At 41.3% G+C, this 16,899-nt stretch overlaps 1 protein-coding gene across 1 annotated transcript in view; it reads right to left on the bottom strand.

The window, feature by feature from the left end:
- The window catches only part of AFF3 (ALF transcription elongation factor 3), a 276,318-nt gene that overhangs the window by 222,948 nt on the left and 36,471 nt on the right, over positions 1-16,899 (bottom strand). Inside the window, exons 2-4 of the mRNA XM_056862161.1 lie at positions 12,930-12,943; positions 9,612-9,732; positions 6,445-7,224 (exon numbers count right to left, since the gene is read on the bottom strand). Coding sequence (XP_056718139.1) covers positions 6,445-7,224; positions 9,612-9,732; positions 12,930-12,943 — 915 coding nt within the window. The remainder of the gene's footprint in view (positions 1-6,444; positions 7,225-9,611; positions 9,733-12,929; positions 12,944-16,899) is intronic.

The raw sequence follows: 16,899 nt of genomic DNA, 5'->3' as shown, positions 1-16,899 counted from the left end.
GCACTGCCCAGACGCCGGCGCTGTGGGCCCTTGTGTTGGTGGAGGCCTTCGCCGGCCTCCTGAAGACTTTTGTCCTGGCTGCCAGCGCAGCTCAGGAATGTGCAGTTAGTGTTTAACACACAGAATCCAAAACCCAAAAAAGCCTCTGAAAAAGACTACATACCCACACCAATTTCAACACAATAAATACATGGGTAAAGTGTGTTGTGCCCTGAAGAGAAAAAAAGAACATTGGTAATAGTTATGGATGCTAACTTAGATCAAGTGGATATAAAAGGGGTGGTGAACTTTGCTGTGGGAAACACTTAGGCAGGGAGTTTGTTTTCCCAATATCTAGCCTCCCCACCCCCCGCACATCCATTGTCTCAATGTCATAAACATGAACAGGATGCTTGTGTAAGCTACTTCATTGCTAACAAGGTAGCTAGGGCTTCATTGGCACTCCTTCTTTCCTTTATGAAAAACAGCCTGCTGCATTAATGTATCTTAGAGAGGAAGTGCAGTTGAACCAAGGAGTCTGTTGCAAGGCAATCTCTGAGTGGAAGGCAGGGATAGACCTGGTGTCAGCGGCAGCTGAAGGGGGACAAGGCCAGCTTTGTTTCTGAACCAGTCTTGCCAGGTGACTCTGTAGGTGGGGCATGCTCAGAAAAACCAACCAAGATTAAGCCTGGATACCCCATTTGTACATAACACAAAGCCATAATGAAGACTCACTGTGGTTAATAAACCAGCCTCACATCCTGGCTTCGGAACTTAGTTTGAAATACCCAAAGTAACCATAGGTAGTGTGGTGGTGTGGGTTTTCATGATCGATCAAATATCATTAGTTTAATTGAACCATGATTTTGTGATACATCTGAACTAATCTTTAGTATCACTGGAAATGTTGCACTTTTAAGTTGTCCCACCTCACCCCACTTCATGTGTTATGACCCAAGTGGAGTCCTGCTGCTGTAATGTCTAGCTTTCTCCTTAGTGTCACTTTCTCAGGGAGTCACCTGCTCTCTCCTTTGTACAACTGTTGAAGCACATCTGAGAAATCTCTGGTCAGTATATTTATAGTCTCTCCAAAGTACTGAGCTACAGAAGTAAGTTATGTCCATAGATACACCATAATTTCTAATGTACACGTGCCATGAAATTATTAGTCTAGATTTATACACTCAGGATCACACAGCGAACTGGTTTCTGAATAGCTTCTTAATTGAGAGAGACAAAAAGTAATCAAGAACCCAGGAAAGGTCAGTGGTTTTATATGATACACCAAAGATATGTCTTGACATTAACAGATTCACATAATATGGTATTTCAGATAAATGTGTAGACTCAGCAGCCATGTTCTGCTACTTTATGAACAGTAAATGATCTTCAAAATAATAAGTGGCAAACAGAGCAAAGGTACTGTGTATGTTCCAGTAATAATTTGGGGAAGAGGACTATCTGTGAATTTTGATCTCTCTCTCTCTCCCCCCCCTCGCTAAATACAAAGCTTTTATTTGACTTATGGGCACTTCATATTGTTAGCTTTATAATTTTGTGCAGAATGAGATAACAGTCTTATGGATCTGGTATCATTTGAGTAATATGGCCAAAGCCAGAGGGCAGTAATCATAAATGCCCACTTGAAGGACTCTTTACAACACTGTCAGTGCCACCCTAAGCTGAATTACAACCCTTCAGCCCATTGACTTCAATTGTGAGAACCCCAAGAGACAAAGCCATTTCTATGAAATATTCAAATTATATATATTTTGGAGTGCCAAAACCAACTCTGAGATTAAACATTTTAACACACGCAATATGAAACATGAAAAGTTGGAACAACGTGATTAAGCAGAAAAGATTGCTCTCATTGCCATATCAGTTTTCCACAGCTGAATAAAACCTCATCCTGTGCTGTTTCAAGCAGACAGAAACAGCTAGGACCTTATAGGGCTGTGGACTAAATTGCCTGGCATGCCATGTTGCTGATGTTCATGTGTGTAACCTATGCTCACAGTCACAGCTGAATGGCAAGCAAGGGAAGAGAGCACCGGCTGAGGGTATGACGGCCATGAGATGATACTGAAGCATCTATCCAACTATCCATCCATCCATCTATCTATCTATCTATCTATCTATCTATCTATCTATCTATCTATCTCCATCCATCCATCCATCCATCCATCCATCCATCCATCCGATTTATATCCCACCCTTCTCCTGCAATGCAGGGCGCAGGGTGGCTCACAACATTACAAAACATTAAAACATACGTTTCCAGTTAAAAATTCCAACATCTTAAAAATTTCTAATGGCACCCTGAATCATTCTAGTGGCGGGTGCCAGCCAAGTAAGAACAGAACAAACCCAGCAAGGAAAGGTCAAGACTAGGGTAAACATAATTGATAATATAACTAAAAAATAGCAGAGGTAAGGGAAAAGAAAGGGGAAGGGGGAAGGCAGGAGGAAGGAAGCTAAGATGGAAACAATTGCTGCCCTCAACCATAGGCCCGGTGGAACATCTCAGTCTTGCACGCCCTGCAGAATTGCATCAGATCCTTCAGGGCTTTGGTCTCATTTGAGAAAGAGTTCAACCAGGCTGGGGTTGAGAAGGCTCTGGCTCTAGTTGAGGACAACCGGACACTCTTTGTGCCAGGGACCATCAGTCAGTTGTTTCCCATCTGGGGGGTATTTGATCATGAATATCAAATAATGGTTGTCCCTTTGACCCACTCTTCCTTCTGTCTCATTCTTTGCTCTAGCTCATGATGGTTTGGTGTAAAAAGCCCACATTGGCTGGCTGCTGCTATTTAATGTTTGGTCACTGGTGAAAGACAACTGCCACCCATTGTTATAACCTAGATTGTGACTACCACATTCTTAATGTGCCATTCAGACTTGTCTTGATGAAACATCAGTACAGTGTTCTTATCAATAAAATAAAAAATCAGGAGACTGCAAAAGCAAAACAAAAAACCCACAAATACCACCTTCAACTCCAATAATGTCCAGCAACCAACTCACACATCTTTTTTGGGTAGGTTTCCTTCGTGTTTAATGCCTAGGAACCACTTCAGTAGTCGTGATCAGAGTTGTGTATGAATTCCTCTGTAAACTGCATTCAAGGCATGTATCATGCCCTAACAACAAAACAGTCAGTCAAGAGTAATCTAGTCAGTCAAGAGTAATCTAGTTTTAAAATCAACATTCTGAAGAACTGAAATACAGAATGAGAGGGTCCAACAAGTACCCTGATTTGACACTCACCTGTATTCTGAACTCATTAGCACTACAGCATTCTTGCTAATAATGTTCTTGATAAGAGTTGCCTGAATAAATTCATTGATAAGAGTAGACTGTAACACTTCCCCAAAGCCAACAAGGCTTCATTTCCCTGCCAAAGGGAATGCCAAGAACACATGCATGGATTTTTCACTAAGAGAAAGTATCTTTTACATCAAGGAATGAATACAACCTGCACAATACTAGGATTTCTACCTACTCTCCTGCCCCCCCCCAAAATTAAAAGTCTCAAATAAAAGGGAAGACAGGTTCATAAAAATTAGTGTCTATCCTTAAATTTGGATGCTGGCTTTTTCACTCAGCCCAGACAGAAAAAGGAAGCAGACATTAATGAAAGCATGTGCACCTACAGCAAATAATTTTTGAAAAGCCATACTAGGAACAAGTGTCTCTCTGCAGCCTATTTATGCTATAAAAATTTTCTCCTCAGTGCACCAGACCTTCATTATAGTAATGTAATTCATAAGCAGCTTACAGTAAAATTCTAAACGTGAAACAGAGGTACTTGAGAGGAGAGGCTATCATTTACACCGAGGAGGATGATTTCTGAAAAGTTCAGGAGGTCGGATATGAATCCTGATTAATACTGATGAAACTGACTCCTAAAAATTAAATCCTGAATGAACACTTGATTCTCTTTTACATAAAGCACAGCCAGGATATCCTCATTAAAACAGATTTTTAAAATTATTATAAGATTCTCTTTGTGTCAAGATATAGTGAGCTTTCTAAACCTGATTATCAGTGTTAAATGAGGAATGGAACTATACTGGAATTCAACCTTTCCCGCATATTTAAAAGTAATGGCCTATAATTTGTGTTCAAGAGCTAATGCCAGTGATTCATATGCACTGAAACCAATTTGAGGGTCTCTAGATAGGAAAGACTCTAGGGATATTCTGAAGAGGAACTTGTATCACACAGAAACAACAGCTATATGTCAGATAATCCTCTTGGTTGCTCAGCATTTTTAAAGAGGGACCTGATATTATTTGACTTTTAAAATATATATCAATATATCTAATTCTTTTTCAATATATCTAGATTTTAGATGTTCAGTTTTCAGACTAGGATCTAGGAAATGCAGGTTTAAATACCCACTGCCATGAAAGCTTACTGGGTGATCACTCTTTCTCAACCTAACCTACATCACAGGGTTACTGTGAGGATAAAGTGGAGGTAGGAATGCCAGTCTCCAGGTGGGACCTGGGGATCTCCTGGAATTACAGCTCATCTCCAGATTACAGAGATCAGTTTCCCTGGAGAAAATGGATGCCTTGGAGGGTTGACTCTATGGTATTGTACCCCACTGAGATCCCTGTCCTCCCTAGGCTCCACCCACAAATCTCCAAGAGTTTCCCAACCTGCAGCTGGCAACCCTATTCCCCCACTGGTGTCCAGGAGGGACCTGGCAACCCTATATGGAGGAGAGGAGAATGATAAGCTGCTTTGGGTCCCCACTGCAGAGAGAGGTGGAATATAAAAGAAGTAAATAATATAGTAATAATATAGCTGAAGATGGTGGGCAGATAAACGGTAGGTGGGTGGGTGGGAAGGAAGAAGGAAGCAGGGAAAGGCTAAGGGGGCTTCTAGGAGGAGAGAAAGAGGAAATAGTGTGGGGAAGGGATATAGTGGAAAGTGAGGTGCCCCCCAGAAGTCTTTGTGGGTTCCTGATTGCACAACAGGGTCCCAGCCCTCCAGCAGCCATTGTCCAACTGGGCCAGACTTTTCTCAGGGAGAGGCTGCCATGGGAAGGGAATGAGAGAAAGCTGAAGATGGGGACCAGATAAAGGTAATGTTAGCTGGTGGGTGGTAAGGAGAGAAGGAAGCAGAAAAAGGGGAGAGGAAATGGGAGTTTTCACAAAAGGGAAAGAGGAAATAGTGAGGGAGGGGAAATGAGATGCCCTTCACAAGTTCTTGTGGGTCCCCTGCTTGTATGTATCTATTGTTATAATTGTGTATTTCTTCACACTTGTAGAAAAATCAGGAGTAGCCATTTACTATACAAGAAGTTTGAGAAATAACCATGGTAGATGCTTTATAGATTCTACAGTCCTGGCGCACACCCACAAAACCATAAACATGTAAAAATGAACAAAATTAAGCATACCATCTTATTATTATGGTTTCACGTTTAGGGCAAAGTATCCCATCTTGATTTTCTGAATTATCAGCAGAAGTGCATAATTAACTCTTAGGTATGTGCATACAAAAAACTACATGTCTCTTGATCATTTTTTCTATGAGCCAGTCCAGCTAGAATTTTATTCCATTCTATTAATCTTGAGCCGTTGCCTTTAACATCCAGCTCACCACCATATTCACATTTTCACTATTCCCTGCTCCTACCTGTTCTTTATTCTACTCCTTCCTTGTCTATCCACAACCATTTCTAAGTTACACTTTAGAAGCGAACTGCCACAATTGTCTATGCTATCTCCAGTAGCAGTAGAATTTCAGTTTACTAACAACAACAAAAAAAGATGGGATACAATGTTCACCCTGTTTTATGGGGGGGGGGGAATCCATAGAAGATGTGTGCTCCAAGCCTAGAAATGAGAAGCACCATATTTTAAGAAAATTAATTGGTAATGACTCAAATCCTGCTAGGTCAGTGTTGTGAAAAGGGTATTTTCTTTTACAAGGGATACAAGAATGAGCCTGTGCTAGAGCAGGTGCATACTCACAGAATTAAAATCCAGGCTTGGCCTGACAAACTGGGATTGAATCAGGTTGTGACACATGCCCTATCCAACAGATGCCCACAACAGTCACACAATTACATATACCACTAGCTTATACCTGGAGTAACTCTGTGTAGGATTGCACTGTCTCCCTCAAAACCTCTTTAGGTCCTTAAAATACTGCAAATCATTGATTACCTATACTTCAAGTACAATAAATTTCCATTTTCCTTGAAATTAGTAATAAAGACACTTTAAAAATCACATAATTGCACCACTAAAAGAGAGCTAAAAGTGGCACAATGTTTTCATAGGGCTTCTTTTGCACAACGATCGAGCTGGTATACAAGAGGCAATCTCACACCTGAAGAATTCTTGAAGCAGAAAAACTCTTGATATCACTGTACGTTTACCAATTTAATAAGTGATTAAATATTAATATTCTAAGAGCTTGCCAACATTAAGCAGCACTTACCTCTCCTTGCTTGGGAATACTGAATTTTGTTGTTTTTGACTTGGTTCTAGCTGAGTCTGTTTTAGCAGAAGGCATCCCTCTATATGAAGTGCACTGCATACTAGTTTCAGCTGGCATCTTCAGTTTTGGAGATTCATCAGGAGCTTGATCTTGACCATCCATTGGCCTTACATAAGCGGTTGGTTTCTGCTGAACTACAGTGGACTTTGAAGCAAGTGCAGGAGGAAAGTTCTGTACACAATGTCCACTACTGTGCATAGTTGCCCTTTCTTGAGCCTGAACTCCAGCCTCTGCACCACAATTCAGTTTTGGTTGCTGTTGTGTTCTGATGCTATCTCCAAGTGAGGATGGTAAAAGACTTTGGGCAGCACTTGAAGAAGATGGTGGTGAGGGACTGGATACATATCGTTTAATGTTTTCTAAACTGCTTTTTTGGTTAGCTGTTTTGAAGTCACTATTATGGGAATCTGGCAATCCATGCCCAGGTTTGTTTCCCCTTTTCTGGCTTTCCAAAGCTAGTCCAGATTTCTGCCAACCTATTGCAGTGGTCTTGCTCAGTTGCCCAGGAAGTGCCACTGATAGGGAAGATGGTAGATTGCAAATGGAAGCCTGAGGGTCAACAATAAAGTGTTCATCAGCTTTGCTTGTTTGAGAGATACAGGGCTTTGGAACTCCAACAAGGTGGCTTTGATTGGATCGGTCAGTTAACAGCTCTTTCATCTCATCATAGTTGCCTAGAGTACTCTGGATACGACTGGAGAGTTCATCCCCTTTGTTAGTCTGTAAAACAATTTTTTTAAAAAAAAGACATTTTGTAAAAAACAAAGCAACTGAAAATCATTCAATATGAATTACTTACACAGCTTTTTACAGTATGCCACTTTGACAACAGAAAAAATGGTATTCGCTATTGAGTAATTTGAAGAAACTGACTAGACTTAGAATGTTCTTGTTTATCTGTTTCAAGTGTTCATTGAAAACATACCAGTATGAAGGAATACAGTAACACTACAAATGCACACTCCTGAAAAAATAGCAGTTTCTGTATAATGTATTTTTGTGGGTCACACAAAGATAGAACAAAAATTAGTTTTTTGTTACATTTTCACTGTGGGACTCACAAAGAGATTCCCAGATTTGGGGTAAGGAGGGAGATGATGAAAGGGGAAGTTTCTTCTTCTACCCTTCCCCTTGCTTCCATGCATCAGTGATGTGACTCTGAGATCTCATGACATCTTTAGTGTTCCTTAAAAGTGGTGAAGGCAGCAGGAAGAGGAAGACCCAACATGAGATGGATTGACTCTATAAAGAAAGCCATGGCCCTCAGTTTGCAAGACCTGAGCAAGGCTGTTAATGATAAGACATTTTGGAGGACATTGATTCATAGGGTCACCATGAGTTGGAAGTGACTTGATGGCACTTCACACACACACACACACACACACACACACACACACACACACACACACACACAAGTAGTTCCACCCTCCAGGCTGACACTTCCAGCATAATTCCTAGAAATCTTCAATAGCCAATCAAAGATGGACCAGCAGATAAAGGGGAATATAACTGTATTGGTCAGCCCACCAGTTAATAACTTCTTCTGAAGCCATGCTCTATGTGCTTCTGTCTTCAGAGGTGAAGTGAGCGGCATTTAGAGACAGGACTTTTTCTGTGGTTGCACCTCACCCTTGAAATGCCCTTCCTGTGAGGCTTGCCTGGTACCCACCAGGCTTCATTCTAGACACCAGGCTAAAATGTTTTATCTTTTAAACATTTTATGGTTTTCTTCTGGGCTGAGGATCATTTTCTTTACATCATTTTAGGATGCTCAGTGTGCATTTTGTTGCTGCTTTGGCCTTTTTAAATGATTGTTTTATGGCACTGGCCTGTTTTTATGTTTGTCTTTTAATGGGTGTGCTTTAATTATTCTGTATTAACTATAAGCTGTCTCAAACAGGTCTCTGGAGAAGCAGCATATACATTGGAAAAGGGGAGCAATGTTCAAATGTATCAGCCTCTTTCTTGTCCCTGATAAGCTAATGACTACATGGTAAGTTCAACTGTGATACATAGTTATGGCTTTTGGTCATTACACTGTGGTTTATGGCTCTCTTTTCCTTCTTTCATCACCATAACAGGAGCAACTACACATTTAACTTTATTAGCCTCACCACACAGTCAGCATGACAGTACAGGGATATTTGGATATCTTCTGAACCAAGCACAACATCCTTTATATCACTTTGACATTTTGATAATGCAACAGTCATGCTTGAACCATGTCCTTGGTAATCTTTTCTTTTTATAAAAAGCTATGGGCACCTTGATCAGAAGGAAGCAAAAATACTCAGTGTGGTATTTATTATTGTTATTATTTCTAAAACACCTAAAATCTGCTGGGCACTGTACAAATTTGATTTGGTTCTAAGACAGTTCAGGTGTCTTTCAACATAGCTGAACATTCTTAACTTAAAATTACTGATTAGTAACTAGTTTGAATCAAATAGGAGATATTACAAGAAGATAACACAGTACTAATTTAACACCGTTTTAAAGCAACATGGTGTTAATACATGCACCCAGCCGCCTCCTGAGCCTAAATAAATTAGTTCAATTACCAGGGGGAATATGATTAGGGAATATGATTAAAATATTCAAACTTTGGCAGACCTTTTGACCTAGTCCCGTATGACTTCTTCGTAAGCATGCTGCAGGGACTTAAACTGGAAAAAAAACTATCACAGCACAATACATAACTGACAGAAAAAAGATCTATTATTACAAAGATATTATAGTCAAATTGAAAAAGTAATACAATTCTTGAGCAGTTTTGATATAGTATCATTCAGTCTAGACACTTCACAAACGGATGGATGATGCTAAATTGGGTTAGGCTAGACACGCTCTAGAGATTTTACCAAATTTGACAAAATCTCAACAATAAGTTTAATTCATGAATGTAATAAGATTCCAAACACTTGCTTCTTTTGGAGGTCTTCATGAAAAGGTCAGGGCATCACAAGCCAAGGTAAGTTTTTTCCAGAAATAAACATTTGCCCTATAAAAGGTATTTCTTTAACCATTCTACCACTTTCTGGGAGGGAACTCATGGCGGTAACGCTTTAGAGCAAACCGTGTGGAGGAATGGTGAGGGAAATGTCTACCTTGTACGGTTCACTGAATAGGGAATAACTGCTGTTAAATATGCCTTCTTCATGCTGGGTCTCCTGATTTCTTCTCTCCCATTCTTTCCTCCGCAGCATATTCCTGTCAGGGTCGTAGACGCTACAGTAAAAGAGGGGGGGGGAACAGAATTAACCAAACTAAGGTGGCGATAACGATGTGGAGAATTACAATTAGCAGACAGATGGCAAAGATAACAAGAACATGAATCAGATTAATGCCAGTCCAATATGGCAGAGATGCTTCAGTCCCTAGGTACATCTGTGTCACCCTGTCTCTTTCACTTTCACATGCTCACACACACACACAAAATAATTACATTCTAAAGAAAGGAGAAAGGGAGTTGTTATAGCAGGCTGTAGCTTACATGGACAAGTCTTTGTGGTGAAACGAGACAGAGGAACCCTCTAAGCATCTTTGACACACACAAACAAGACTACTTTTTAAAGCAGACAGTAATTAAAGCTACATGTAAATAGAAACTATAAACACACTTCCTCTTATGACAGTTCCTTAGAGTGTTATATGAGAATGCTGATTTAAAAAATAACTAGGGTTCTGTAGCACTTTTTTCATTAACAAGCTCCCTAAGGGGCTGTTAAAACTACACACTGTAGAGGTTTTCACAGTTATGCACCTTCTTCTGATCTCTGCTAATCAGCTACAGTCACGTAGCTCCCACTGAAACAGTTTTTCTCTGGCTGATATGAAACCACCACAAGTTCAGAGAATAAATAACAGTTAATACATCCTGACCACTGTTTACCACAGGGGTGGGGAACGTCAGGCCCGGGGGCCGTTTAAGGCCCACAAAATCATTTGGTCTGGCCCTTTGTGGGTCCTGGCAGATCTCTAGCTCAGAAGGATCTAAGACTGGTGATCCACACCCTCCCGCGGACAGGAATAGCCTCTATTCAAGGCAGATGTGAGTTTGTTTTGCCAAGAAAAGGAACCTTTTCCCCCTTGAGCGTGCCACCAGTTGGATGCCTGCCTGCTTGCCCATGCTGGCGGGGTGGTGGTGGTTATCTGGGGCAGCTGCCTGCTTGGGGCTTGGTCGGCTAATTTTTAACTTGATAATTTTGTATGGCCCGCGAATGGTGTTATAAATATCCAAATGGCCCTTGGCGGGAAAAAGGTTCCCCACCCCTGGTTTACCAGTTTAAGACCACTAAAGTCAACGGGCTTAGAAGGGTGTAAACTCTGCTTAGAATGGCATTGTAGGTATATAAGACAGGAGATAGCTAGAGATGGTCAAATAACTTAATTAAATGCCTAAATAAATATCCTTTCACTGCCAAAAATGCAACAAACAAATGCCACAAGGACAAGGCGTATTTCAGAGATAGTGTTGCCATCTCCCAGTTCCCCAAACTTGGGCATCCAGATTTGCATATGATTCAATTCAGTGTGGGTATTTCCTACCAATTGCTTTGTGCTTGTTCCTTGCTATTGCTCATGTCACAAAAAGTCACCTCTCAGGGTTTTTTAAAACTTTGTTCTTAGAGTCTGGGAAATGAGCAAGCAGGTTTACCATAGGTGTAACAGTCTGCCATGTGTCAGCCTGCCTTTGCTGCCCAACAATACACAGCTCATCAATTATATGTAAACAGAAAATCCAGAAGTGTGTTAGAGTTCTTTATTTTGCTCCCCAAAAATGGAGCAACTTCTTCCAGTAGAAAAAAATGAATTGGATCCAACCAGCTTTTCAACAGCTGATAGAGAGGAGGTTCTCTTTGATCACCAAAAAAGGCTATGTGGGGTATCCCAAAGGCTATGTGAAACGGGTCATAACAAGAAGGAAAATTCAGACTGAGTGAAAAAGCCAGCTGGATCCAACCCGATACTGAGACTGCAAATTTGAGAGTTCTATGGGTGCGTGAAGAGGCATCCTCACTAGGACTGATTCTTTGCAAGAAATAGCAGCTTACTAAAATCAACTGAGTCCATCAAGATTACTGAATCCTTTCACCTTCCTTCCTGGGTCAGATTCATGAACCAATCATCTCCACTGTCAGGATTCCCACATTTTTCTTCTGATTACTTAATGATTTTAACAACAGCCTTACTTGCAGAAACGTTGAAAGGAGATGTGGCACAGAGATTATGTGTAAACATTATGTGTAAACGTTATCTACAACGATTTATGCACGTCAGGCAATTGTTAAAGGCACATCTGCAGCAGAAGATTTTTACCAGATATATCAAAATCTAAAAACAACTGTTGATTTGTTTCCAAAGGCGAAAGAGACCAGGACCTTGCCCTTGAATGGCAGAGAAACTGAGGCCTGTGTGACCCCCTTACTCACTCAGAGACCCTACCAACCCTCCACAACCTCTGTCACACAGGTTCAGGGTTACAGGTAGGTTAGGCAGGCACAATTTGCCACCTTTCTTTAAAAAACATTTTTTAGAAACCCTTCACCCTTTCATACATAAGGTCCCCCCTTTCTCATTCACCGAGTTACCACCAGACAGGGTAGCCCAGTCCCTTTTAACAATCACTCAGAAACTGCACAGAGCTGTTGGGAATTGGGACTCAGCTGCTGTTTCAGTTACATGCTGCCACCACTTACTCATATCCTAATTTATATTAAAATAGGTGTGCTTCTTTCCTTGAGATCATATACATCCAGCCCCCAGGGTTAAACAAACAAAGGACTGTTATTTATGGTTTGAACACACTGGAGTGAATCAGGTAGAGATTCCAAAGTTTCTTTACAATCGAACATTTGAACCATAACCCTATTCAGGCATTCAGGATTACAAGTTGACTTTCTTCTAGTCAGCCTCAGGCTGCTATTTTGCCACATGCTGGCTTTGACCAGAAAAAAAGGGCTCAGTGCTGTTAGTGAAGTTACAAAAGAACAACCAGCACTAAATTCAAATGCGATCACATATATTAAGTGCAAAACAACAAGACAAACAATACAATATATACAACAAATACAAACTAGCATGGGAAATCCAATTAGAAGAAAGTGTATAATAATAGTCTTATCCTATTTCTTTTCTTTTTTCTTTACAGATCAAGGTTTCCAGGTAAGTACGGTATCCACTGAGGGAAAGTTCCATAAGAAGACAGCTGGAGAAGATAAATGGTCGTGTTGTCTAGATCGGTGTCCACGTTTCGCCAAAGCTGAACAATATCTATATTTTAATTAATTAAAATTAATTATTAAATATAGATATTGTTCAGCTGATGAAGCTTTGGCGAAACGTGGACACCGATCTAGACAACACATCCATCTATCTTCTCCAGCTTTCTTATGGAACTTTCCCTCAGTGGATACCATACTTACCTAGAAACCTTGATCTGTAAAGAAAAAAGAAAAGAAATAGGATAAGACTATTATTATACACTTTCTTCTCATTGGATTTCCCATGCTAGTTTGTATCTGTTGTATATATTGTATTGTTTGTCTTGTTGTTTTGCACTTAATACATGTGATCGCATTTGAACATGCTGGCTTTGAGCTTACAGCTCCTTCAGTCAGCCAGTCTGACTCGCTCTGAACTGAACGAACAGTTTTTTCCCCCCAACTGTCAGCCTCTCACTAACATTCTGACAGCTCCCATTGGTCCCTGTTACGGAGAGGCGGAACTTAACCTGTTCCTCACAGCATATTTTCCAGGATAATCTGCAGAACCATGACAAGCTTACCAGCAACTTTAGAATTTACAGCCCATTCCTGAGAATGGGGCTGAAATTTGATAGGAGGAGGCATGACCTCGCCGCCGGCATAAATGCGTGTAATCACATGATTACATGCATTCACGCCTCCGGCGAGGCCAGTCCCACCAGCGGCCGAGCGCAGCAGGACTGCACCTCCCCCCTCTGCCGGTGCAGCCTTTCCGTGGCTCCGGCAACAGAGGGGAGAGGCCACGCCAGCGCAGGGGGGCGTTCCGGGGTCAGAGCCGCTGCTTGGTCGGCTTCCTACCCCCTTTCGGCCACTTGCGCCGGCAGCCGGAACAGCATTGCCGCACCTGCTATTTAGCAGGCACAGCCTCGCTGTTTTCAGTGGGGAGAAAAGCCCCAGTTAAACAAAACAAAGCCGCGTAACCTCTTTCCCACCGTCCCCATACGCCCCAGCTCAGGAATGGGCTGTATGTCACGTATTGGGGTCCATAAGCCAGAAACAAGGCAACAAGAAGGGCATCCAGGACAATATTCACACAAGACCATTCCTACGACAACACAAGCTTAGCAACAAATTTCAGGAATTTAGAAGGTCCAGAAGGGGCTGCCAGCTTCTTGCTGGCAAGGTTGCAAAGCACAGAGCATTGAAAACTTGGTTCTTTCATATAATTATGGATGTGGTTGGCACCTTTCTGAAGAAACAAAGCTGTCTTATATTGAATAAAACTGCTGGAACAGCTAAGCCACTATTAGACAACTTCTATGGGAGTTCTCACCAAACAAATATTTGCCATGATAGGTAAACTGAATTATTAGTTTTCTGAGGCACTATGCCTCCAAATAACCATTGTTAATTTTATGTTCTTTTTGGGCTTCCAAGAAACCAAAATCTGAAACCCAGAGATTTCTAGCTGACCATTGTTGGAAACAGGATGCAGGAACAAATGCAGCCTTAGTCTGATCCAGCACAGCTCTTATATGGGATTTCCGCACGAATGGTTTGCAATGTTTGATGCAACATTTTATTTATTCTTGTCCACACTGGTTCCCCCCCATTTGGTTATGGAAACATTTTGCAATCATTTAATCTCTGTGTTATCTACAACCACTTATACGGCGGTGTTTCCTTTTTCTCTGTATCAAAGATGATTTCCCTTGAGGAGCAGACATGTTTGAAACACTCATCATTTCTCCGCCTCTCTGTTGTCCACTCCCACTGCGTTGCCTTGCCCCTCCCATCCCCCTCCCCACTCCCCTTCTTCAGGCACCCATTCCCTGCAGTATTTTTTAAAATTAATTTCATGCTTTGAGGAAGGAAGGAGCGTTGGAGCATTGTTGGTTTATTTGTGTGGGTTTCTGATGCTTCCATTTCCTATGGTTGCTTATTGCATTTCACAGGTGATATAACAAGGTTTTTTTGTGGGGGGAGGTTATACTTTGGAGGGAGGTTAGGTCGGCGCTGCATCCATGACTAATGTGTTTGCCGTTTGGCAATCTGTGCTGTTGTTCCCGTTCCACCCATTTCCAGAGCCTGTTTATTTCCTTTTTTCCTCAGAGATGGATGAAAGAGGAATGTTAAGCGATGAACTGTAAAGGTTACAATCCATCCATAGTGCAAATTCGATAGCACAGTGGACAGATGCATTCTGTTTGCCTGGGGGGTCGCAGTTTGGGTTGCACATCCATTGACTTCCATTTGCATAATGGAGGATTCGGAACATGTGGGGGATTAAGAACATGTGCACTAGAGAATCACCATTTCCCAAATGTTCCCAGAAATCCCTGAGTACCGTGCAATATGATTCTCCAATGTGCACTCAAAATGGAAATTGGAAGCAAGAATCTCACATAAACAGTGGAGGAGCCAATTCAAAAAAGGAAGTCAGTGAGACATTGACCAATCACAATGGCGACCATCACACCGTCACAGCTTTGTTGGAGTGCATGTGCAAAAAAACAAAGAAGGGGGAGGGGAGACAGCATCCTGCACATCCACAACATCACCAATGACACAATGCTCCCCCAGGGAACCTACCGTTCTTTTTTAGAAAAGTGCGGACAGGGTCAAACGTTTTTGAGAACAAGGAATACAATGGCGTAAGAGGCAAAATGCAGACAAAAAAATTGAATGCGCTGCCACATTTTGCAGATTGATAATGGGGATACTGTGTGTTGTAAGTGATTTGTGCGGAAATGGCCCATATTCATGTGCCTCATTTTGCAGAATGCACTAGATTGCTCTGCACTGAACATATATATTCTGGAATCAGCTACTGTGCACAGGAGGAAATAAGTTTGGAAAAATCTTGAACCTCTCCTTATCAGTGAATATGATTTCCTTAAAATGTGTGGGAAAGGGGGATTAAGATTATTATTAAGCTGCAGGATGGCATTTTTATAAAGGGCTTAGAATTGCAATATAATGGAACAATCCAGGAGAGTGCTTTTACAAAGGAATAGCTTTTACTGCTTTTTCAATTAAAGGTGCTAGCTATCGTCTACAAAGGAAATGGACCCACATACCTGCAGGACTGCCTCTCCTGCTATGTTCTGCTGCAACAGCTTCAGTTATCAGAGCAAAGCCTTCTGAAGGTGCTCTCCTGCAAACAGATAAAATCGGCAACCGCCCATTCACAAGCATTCTTTGTGTTGGTTCCTATTAGATGGGCCCCCACACTGCTATCAATTTGCAAAATGTGCAAAACCAAATTGTTCAGCAGGACAATCTTGTAGAAGGAACAAAGCTGTGGGGTATGGTTCAGCTCTGGAGGTGACTTTTATTAGGGATAAAGTCATTCTTACACCAATTGTCTTGTTGCATTAAACATAAATGCTTGCTCCCCCTCCCCTTCTTTCCCCTAATCTACAGTCTCAGCCCAACTGCATTATAGGATAACATCTGAATTTAATAGCAAAGATTCCTAATAAGATAAAATAATGCAGTTGGGCTGAGACTGTAGAACAGGGGAAAGAAAAATAAACTTTCCCAAATAATTAAACCTTATCTGTGTCATGTTCACTGTTAAAATTCAAGGTATTTTGCTTGAAAAGGAGTATTTGATACACTGCATTGGATGCAGAAAAAAACTGACTATTTCTACTAATTTACCCCTACCACTACAGTCCCCTGTCATCCTATATTCCCCAGGAGCAGCATTTTATGGAGATCAGTGGGCTGCCCGCGGGGAGGGGGCTAGAAAGTTCCATTCCTCTAATGGAAAATTTAGACTGGTTCCCACCCAATGCAATATAAAAATAAAGTGTGGCTTCAGCAAATTGATGCACTATCATCACTAATAGTTATGTTGATAACGTTTATTCTGATGTGACAATCTGAAAATAGAATGATAAAACTCATTTACCTATCTGTAGTGCAAACTTAAGACATTTTGTACAGGTCATGAATGTACTCAGAATGTCTCCTGCACAAGTCTCACTAAAAGAAATAACTATTGCACAAAATCATAGAGGCACAGGATTCCTATGCAACTCCCTTTATTTCAATGAGGTGTGCACAATAGAGATTCCTGGTGGATTGTTCCTGTTGAGTTGCTATTTCGTATTTTAATTGGGAGAGGGGAAACACATTCACCCACCTGATGTATACAACCACTTGTGCCTGTCCCCTTCAT

Source organism: Euleptes europaea, chromosome 16 (assembly GCF_029931775.1).
Source record: "Euleptes europaea isolate rEulEur1 chromosome 16, rEulEur1.hap1, whole genome shotgun sequence".
Taxonomy (NCBI): Eukaryota; Metazoa; Chordata; class Lepidosauria; order Squamata; family Sphaerodactylidae; genus Euleptes; species Euleptes europaea.
This window is presented reverse-complemented; position numbering and strand designations above follow the sequence as displayed.